Consider the following 8,819-nt stretch of genomic DNA (forward strand, 5'->3'; position numbering starts at 1 on the left):
TTTCCAATATCAAACAGTATGTTATCAAGGTTGAATAGCTCAATATATGACAATAACATACATATAGGCGATTTTGAAGGAATTGTGGAAATAGCTGCTCTCGCCTTATTATAGGTTTTTATTTAATTTTAGCGCCGAGCTTTTAAAAGCGGATTTTGCGATTAATCAATTAATATGATTTAGTAATATAAATTTAGTTATTGCGCGGTCCTATTGCAAAACGTGTTGAAACAAATATTTTTAAAAAGTATGCGTATTTTTAAAGAAAATTATATAAGTGCTTTGTGTTATTTATTATTACCCTCTAAAAATATTATATTTTTTTAGTTTTTGAAACTATATTATAACAAGATCTCATTTTTAAAATAAAAGATTTGCTAAATCGATTTCATGAAATTTATTTAAAAAAAATTTTGATTTTTGGCGATTTTTTTTCAAAAATTGCGTTTTTTTTAACAATCTGGACACAATCTGGTTACAATGAAGTAAGCACAGCGTTAAGCATTGAATCGGTACAGAATTGAAAGAAACACCCATTTAAGTTACTCTTACCATTCTGTGATAAACAAGATGGAAAACCCCAACGAGAAAAACACTTCCTCTTCCGTTGAGCCTTGTTGTAAATGTCTTCTTAAACGAAGTTCCAGAAATAAGAAGTACTATTTCTACCCTAAAATATGTGGTACACTTTTTTCGCTAATCAATGACACACGTTTGTGTGAAACACAGAAAATGAAGGCAACCTTTTCCACAAGAAAGTCTGCGTGTAAATTGTGTGCTGCTATAACAACGCCGATGTTCATCATTGCTTTAATGACAATTGCTAAATATTCATAATTTCTGGAACCTTCAGGAAACATTTGGCAAATGAACACAATGGACCTCATCGCCGCCAGCCGATCAAGGAGTAGAAATTTCTCTTCCACGTTTGGCAGGTAAACAAAAAAAAAAACTGAAGTAACCCACATCTTTAATGAAAATGAGTACCGGCGACGGTCTATAATATTACCGTATCTGGATTCACTAACGGCCTCTTTACAACTATGCTTTTCCAATGAAAATACTCCACCCTTTTCGCTGTCTAGATTGCAACCATTGTATTCGATTAAATGTTCCAGTGAAAAGGTACAAACACCGTTTCCGTTTTGCGGAAATTTAAGCAAAATTTATTAATTTTTTCCTGCCTGTTAAAATGTCAAACTTTTCTCCATTTTCAAAAAGGATAAGTTTCCTCAAACATTCATTTTTGGCTATGAATGAATTTTCAATAAATTTTTAAATTTTATTTTTCCAGGAAATGTTGCTCTTCGCAACTCCCGATCCGCGGTCATTTTTCAAACCTCCGAGTGTTCTTCTGCTATGAAATCATTTCTCATAAAAACCATTTGCAGTTCGGACAAGATCAATATGCAGATTATGGCTAACCATAACTCGTTTTATGTTTGCATTCATAAAACTAGCGAAAGGGCAGCTAACTATGTATTATAGGAGTAGTTTTCAAATTAAGCAACTGTTAGACCATAAAATCCTTATTTTTGATGAGAAAACTGAGCCTTAGATTGTCTTTAAGTAAGTAATTACTTGCTTATTTTTACCTCGCTTTTATTGAACATGGAATGCTTGATGAATCAATGCTCAATACCTCAAATTAAAGTATTTTCGAAAAAAAAATTAGTTATATTATTTTATTACACTGTAAATACACTCAAAACTTCAACATTAGAAAAGTAGTTGAATACGACAATATATCTTAATATAGAAAGCTCTGCAAAATAAAGTATTTACAAAGTTTTTTTTTTGAAGTGGTGAATAAATGTCTCGATCTTTCTTCGCCCCGAAAATGCAACATGGCAGTGAAGAAAAACAGGCATTTAAATTAAATATTGGGATGAAATCACTACGGTTTAGCATATCCCACCCGTGACAAAAAAGTTTTAAACTTCGTATTGCTTAGTTACTACTTTAGTGATTTTTCTATAATCTCATAACTAGAGTGTGTTTATACTATGCAGCCCTATTTCATTTCTTTTATTATATTATAAGTGCCTACTTAAGAGATTTTGAAACGTTTTATCGTGCCCCGCCCGTGACAATCATTTATAATTTTTTTCTAATGGTGCCTAACAATAAAAAAATAAGTTTAACGTTTCAAACCTATGTTTAATGCCACAAAACTTTGAAGTTCAGGTTGATTAAACACCATAATACTGTTGATGGGCTAAGCGATGTAGTAAAAAATTTCGCGTGGCCAGCTCGAAAAGTCGATAAACATTACTATCATAGAGACGCCAGAGAATTCTATGATGAGGGTTGCTTAACAACAATCCAAAAGTCAATATTAACAACGAGAACGAAAAATGACACTGAAGATGGCACAACGCCGAAACCGGTTTGTCTCCAAACCAAATTTGACAAGGGATGACGGAAATTCGTTCCATAATACATCATACACCCACCCTGTCGGAAACAACAACAACCAAAAAGGAAAAATTAACAATTACCTCAAAAAGTTCCAACCAAGAAAATGTAGAAGTTCGCGAAACTTATAAATTCAGTCCAATAAATAGTCTTAAAGTGACAAAGATATATGTATCTGCTTACAAGTATTCTAATGCAGATAACTTTTCGGATTAGACATCGATACACAAGATCTTTTCTGACGTTCTATGGTTTCACCAAGGAATAGCTAAATTTGAGCCTGATTTGTCCATGAAATCATTTTCCAAAAATAACTCAACTCGAGCCACTCTTAGGCCGGTTACTCAGTGACTGGTTAACACTAACAGCACGTTAGACATCGCTATCGACGTGAAAAAAGTAGTCGATATCCATGTTTAACCTGTAGTTAGTATTAACCAGACATACATACATAGCTAGCCTAAACAAACTTGAAAATCATTAAGGCACATTCGAAATTTCGTTGCAATCAAATGCACCGTGCAGAAGTGCATTTGGAAAATGCATATAAAATTTCATGCGTTTGCAAATAATCCTTTCTCCCATGCATTTTAATACATCAATCTGGCGACTTCTAGCTGTCGTTTGGTATAACTATTGCCCCCTAAAATAGATCCTGGGGTCAGCAGTATATCGTGCGTTTACAATCACTCTACTCTGATAAAAGTAGGTCAACTGATCTTGTATTTGGCCTCTAACATTTATCATACCTAAGCTCTTTGATATGGATCTCACTAGAAGCTCCATTTCATGAAGAAAATCGTACGTGTCCCGCCCGTGACAAAAGTTGCCCACCCGTGACAGGAGACTTTTGAATTTATTAATAATAAACAACTGATTCTTGTTATGGTTTGTGCTTTGTTAGGATTGCTGGTTCTTTTCTGTATAGTAAAACATCTAATCCAGATAGAAATGTTAAATAAATTCACAGACTTTCCGTAAAATATATTTTCTCCAAGAAGCAGTGTCCTTTCTTTGTCCTACCCGTGACGGAAGAAACAGCTCAGAATTTTCCAATATAAAATCAAGTTGGAATATTTTTCGTATTTGGTAATAACTCCTATATTAGTGAACTAGGTGTAGCTTTATCAAAATGTAGAACTGCTTAGTACTTTATACTTAAATTTAAAAAAGAAAAACTATTTTTGCTGTACAAATGTCCCACCCGTGACGATGGAATACAAAAACAAAACTGACAAAACTGAGCCTTAGATTGTCTTTACTTACTTGCTTATTTTTAACTCGCTTTTATTAACTTGGGATGTAACTATGTAATATTGATGCGCCTAAAGACGCAGCGATTTCCATTCTCAAGTTACATACCTGATGACAGTACGAAAGGGAATTGCTTTAAACTTCCATTCTTAAAGTAACCTGATGACAGGACGAATGGAAATTATGGAAAACGAGTTTTAAGTTTTTTAAACCATATATATATATATTTTTTTCAATAACCAATTTACCAAGCTTGGAAAGAAAGGCCCAAATTAATTAAATAAGAGCAGAAAGACTTTCTGGACTATGCCTCATGAGCGTCCATTGAAAACTCGTTACCGAAAACCGCGAGGTGATTCAAAAGGAAATAATCGAAAAGTTTATTAGCGTGCTGAAAATCTTTATAAGCTTAAAAATGATTAAATAAAAAATATATAAAAAAAAATTAGCAAGTATATTTCGTTTTGCCCCCCTTTACATCAGATTCTGGCTACGCCCTTGCATCGATATATCGATGTTTTTCTGGCGATATATTTTAGCATCGATGTTCATTTCTCCGATGCATCGAAACATCGAATTATCGATGTTACTCCTCAAAATTGGCATCCCTACCCATAATATCTACGATGCAAGAATGATAGAATACAAGATTGCGCCGATCAGAGAGGATTTTTGAGCGTAATTTTTCGGTGACGTCACACTGGTGCAGCTGCGAGAGAGCAATGTCAAAACGCGAACAAGAATGCAAGAAGAAGAAGACATTTTGCACGAAAAACGTAAACAATACGAAAAAATTTATTCATAACACATTAAAATGGGAAAATTTATAGATATTAAGCATATATATTAGCTTTAATTAAAGATGAAAGCATTGTAGTGGTGTTGTGCATATAGTCTTTAGGGTAAGTATGAAAAATAATGTTGGGACAAATGTATGTGTTAAAAATGTTTGCCATTTCAGAATCAACGCTCCCACGAGTTAGTCGAAGATGAAATCTTTGAAAAGTATTATCAAAGGTATTCTAAATAATAATAATACAATCTAAATAATAATAATACAACTTCCGACGCGTACCTTGATGAAGGTGAGCAATTAGTGCGTGAGTCTGAGCACTTGCTGCAGACAATTGGCAGCGAAGCAAATGCCGCACTGCGCCAAGCCAACTCAGAGCTGGGTGCGTGTATAGACGAATTCCGTGAAATGTCGCTGCAGGTATCGAAGGATGTTAATCAATTGCAAGATACTGTGATGGCGTTGTTCCAAGCAAGTAGCTAGAGATTAATAGTTTAGTATAAACTTAATTCAGTACCTTATATTATTTTCAGGCGCGTTATAATCCCATTAAGATATGCGATTTTCTGCTAGAAAACTGTTTAGAGCCACTAATTTTGAAGCCAGTTTCATTGGACTACAGCGAAGAAAATCCCGAACATGTGCGATTGACACTTTCATACTCGTTAAAAGAAATGAGTCGAAGCTTACGTCCTTCCTACAAGAAAGTGGTTGAAAATATTAAGCTGGTTTTGAATTGTTTAGCCGACATAAATGTTTCAGTATCCAATGATCAACAAGTATTCTCCATTATCGGCGGTTTCCTATATCTTCACTAGAAAAGTGCTTCATGCACACGTAGCTCGATTTGGGATTCAATAATGCAAACCGGCAAAACTGCATCCACTTTCTGGCGAGAGCTTCGTCCGTAGGAAACGAAAAAAAGCTTATATCGCACGCTTGCCTATAGTTTTCACTATCACAATTTGCTACTGCGCACTTCATTTTGCCTTAGTATAAGTTTATAAAGTTTAAATAATCGCTTTGAATGCTTAAAATCTCGCAGAAATAACACACAAATAAATTGCTAAGTTCAAAATCAACAATTGCACCAGTGTGACGTCATACAAACAGCTGATTCTGTCAAATTCGTTAAGAGAAAAATAGACGGTACCGAGATCAGAGCGCTCAGTAAGCTATGGCATGTCGATCGCTGCGCCATGTGTGCTATGACATGCCCATACTTGTTTGTCTCAGTTTCAGTTTTGCTATCATCGCGAGTTGTTTCGGTGCGCGCATAGTTTAAAGTTTAATTAAAAATATAAAGTTTGATGCCAACCGGGGTTTTTCAGTGGATATATAATTCATTTGAATTATAATTTGAAAGTGTCTATTTAGCTAAGGAAAAAGCAAAGCAGTATACTTCCAGTATACTTCCATCGTTGTTTTTTAGGAAATTCTTACCAACATATACATATGTATTATTTACTTTAGTAACTAACTTATCTAAATATGTACGTATTTTTATGCTTAATATATGCAAATAAAAGAAGAAAGTAAACACAACAAACATCGAGTAAATTTTTATTTGTGTCAAACTGAAACTTTTTTCCTAATAATAAACGGTTAGCTGATAGCCCGAACACAATGAAAACGACGAGCTACAAACCACAGCTGTCAAATTATTTTAACACGTACTCTTATGTAGATAATTATTTTGGCGACGACCGGGCTACGCGACGGCTGTGGTTGTGGCCAGATTAGATCTATTTCTATTTTTCTGGCGACAGATAAGGTTCTTCCTCTTCTTTTATGTCAAACTTATACAAATTCATGATGTCGCTGCCGCGTTCAAAGAAATCATGTCGCCATCGACAAAGCGCTTAGATAATAAAGATGACAAATTGGAAGCTGTGGTCGGTAGCTCGTCGTTTTCAATGTGTTCAGAACTTGATTCAAGTCTACAGCAAGTTCACAAAATTAATTGAAAACTTGTATCAACCAAAGCATTGGTTATATTTGCTCAACAATGATTTTATTCAACTAACAATATTGTCCAATCAAGGTAGTCGTTTTGTAATTATTAACAAATATACATTTGTCCCAACTAGAAGTCTTAAGTAAATTGCAGACTTTCGTGAACAATATATTTATTTCGCCATATCCAACTATGCCACTTGATCACTATAACCAAATCTTGGTTATTATAACTAAACCTTTTTCTGGGTGTATTTCAGGAATGTAGGTACAATGTTTTTCTCGGCACCCTGCAATAAAAGTTAAATCGACGAAGTTCAAAAAATGGTCATCAAAATTTAAAATTTTTTAATTAGAATTTCTAGAAAAAATTTGGGGCGCAGTTTTATAGCCCATTCAATTTTAGTATGTAAATATAATCAGGCCCGTCGAGAGGGAGGTGGAAAAGGGGTGAATCTTCCCATACTCGGGCTTTTTAAGGTGCCTGAAATATCAGAACCACAACTTTTTATTATTTTTTTTTACAATATAATTGCTCCTTCATTATAGGCTTTTATTATTAAAATATTCCGATTCGTGCTAATTATTTCTGACTCTATACATTAAAGAAAATGATAACATGCTTTTGAATTAATATAATTTATGTACCTATAGGGGCCTTTGATTTTTCAGTCCGGGGCCCGAGTTTTCTCTCGACGGCCCTGTATATAATATTGAGCGAGTTTGAGTTAACTCGAAAGCTCGTTGATTTTTGTTAATTTATTTCGCTTACTATTATTAAATGTTTACTTCCATCCAAAGTAGGTTGCATTTTTTTTGTATGGGAGAAAATGAGCGACGCCGCACAGTGGGTTGAACGGTATGCAAAGTGGCGATTAATTCAGGGAAGCCGTAATTTTAAAATATTATTATTTTTTATTGATGGTTATTCATAAATACATAAAAAAACATAATTAAAAAAAAAAATAATAAAAAAAAATTTTTTTTTAATCTTTTATGGGCTTTTTTGTATTTTGGAAAAAAAGGTCTTATTTCACAATTTTCGCTATAAGTTTGGAAAGAAAAACGATAAATTAGTAAATGCAATTGAAAATTAGAGCTTACTTAACGTGCTTTTAGAAAAAAATTGTGTTTTTGAAAAATATAAATTAATAAATATTTAATATGTATTTAAATTAGCAAAATTTTAAATTAAAATCCGATTTTTTTTTTCTTCAAATTCCATAATTCCACAAATTTAAAAAAGTTACATTAGAAAATATTATTATTTCTTATTGACAAATATTCATAAACAAAATATAAAAATAAAACAAACAACCATTGCAGGAAAAAAATATTTAAAAAAAAAAACATAATTGTAAGGTATTTTTATTTACTTCATTTCATTAATTTGAAAAGTATTATATACTTCATAATCATCATTTACTTCGTAATCATCATTTACTTCATAATCATCATAAAATTAGTTTACTTCATAATCATCATTTACTTCATAATCATGGTAAAATTCGTTAAAATAATCTTAATCTTCATCATATTCATCATCTTCATCTTCTTCGTCACCATTATCATTTTCGTTTTGGGGAAGAACAAGTAACTCCAATGCAGACTGCGGCATTTGCTCTTTATTCTTTTTACAACTCTTCAAATTGCTTGAAATAAATGAAATAAAATCTACCTTATCTGAAGGATCAACTCGTGTGATTAATTCCCACCTCAGAAGATTAAATCGATCTTGAAGTGATTTAGGTTCTAAATTCTTCATAAAGTTATGTAACTCATGGCGAGAAATAAAAATTGTTTTGGGACTTGTTCCTGAAATTAGTAAAATTTTTTACTTAAGTTTAAAATTTACAAAATACTATTCGTTTTCCCTTGTACCGAATAATTTACAAACACACAACACTTTCAATAAATAACATCGCATTAAACAAAACATTGAGAGTCAATACAAAAAATAAATGACAACCAAGATGACAACAGTACTCGTATGTTCGCATGTATGTACATGACCAACATTTATCACGTAGGGTAGAGATGGAAGCGTGACTAAATTTATTTTTATAGTGACTAAGCTCTAAGCATTTATGCACTAAGCTTTAATAAAATAAATATTAACTATTTACGACATAATTTCTCGCTCGTGAGTGAAATTCAAACTTGTGATGTCAGAAAATATGTGAAAAATTTTATTCGTTGTGAATAAACCGGAATTAATTTTTTTTTCGTGAGTGCGCGTGGTTTAAAATTAGTCACGCACCCATCTCTAATAAACTGCACACTCTGTAGCTTCAATAACAACTACTAAACGGAATATAAAGACAAAAGACAATAAAAACAACGCGCTTTTTTGTTTGTTTTTTTTTCACTTAGATTTTTTGCAACTGGAGTTCTTTTA

The 8,819-nt window shown here is 32.8% G+C and overlaps 1 protein-coding gene across 1 annotated transcript; it reads left to right on the top strand.

Annotated features, from left to right (window-relative positions):
- The first annotated feature begins 4,514 nt into the window (after window positions 1-4,514).
- On the top strand, window positions 4,515-5,326 carry LOC108373168 (centromere/kinetochore protein zw10-like). Its single transcript, XM_017629024.1, has 5 exons — window positions 4,515-4,574; window positions 4,634-4,689; window positions 4,758-4,936; window positions 4,999-5,172; window positions 5,228-5,326. The coding sequence occupies exons 2-5, from the start codon at window positions 4,662-4,664 to the stop codon at window positions 5,324-5,326; spliced, it is 480 nt and encodes a 159-aa protein (XP_017484513.1). The 5' UTR covers window positions 4,515-4,574; window positions 4,634-4,661.
- Window positions 5,327-8,819: the final 3,493 nt, after the last annotated feature.

Source organism: Rhagoletis zephyria, unplaced genomic scaffold, assembly GCF_001687245.7.
Source record: "Rhagoletis zephyria isolate East Lansing unplaced genomic scaffold, Rhagoletis_zephyria_1.1 Rzeph_scaffold_06436, whole genome shotgun sequence".
Classification (NCBI taxonomy): Eukaryota; Metazoa; Arthropoda; class Insecta; order Diptera; family Tephritidae; genus Rhagoletis; species Rhagoletis zephyria.

Coding starts and splice junctions, on each gene's coding strand:
- LOC108373168 (XM_017629024.1), top strand. CDS start 4,662: ATGAAATCTTTGAAAAGTATTATCAAAG. Junction 4,690..4,757: donor TTTGAAAAGTATTATCAAAG/GTATTCTAAATA, acceptor ACCTTGATGAAG/GTGAGCAATTAGTGCGTGAG. Junction 4,937..4,998: donor CTGTGATGGCGTTGTTCCAA/GCAAGTAGCTAG, acceptor TATTATTTTCAG/GCGCGTTATAATCCCATTAA.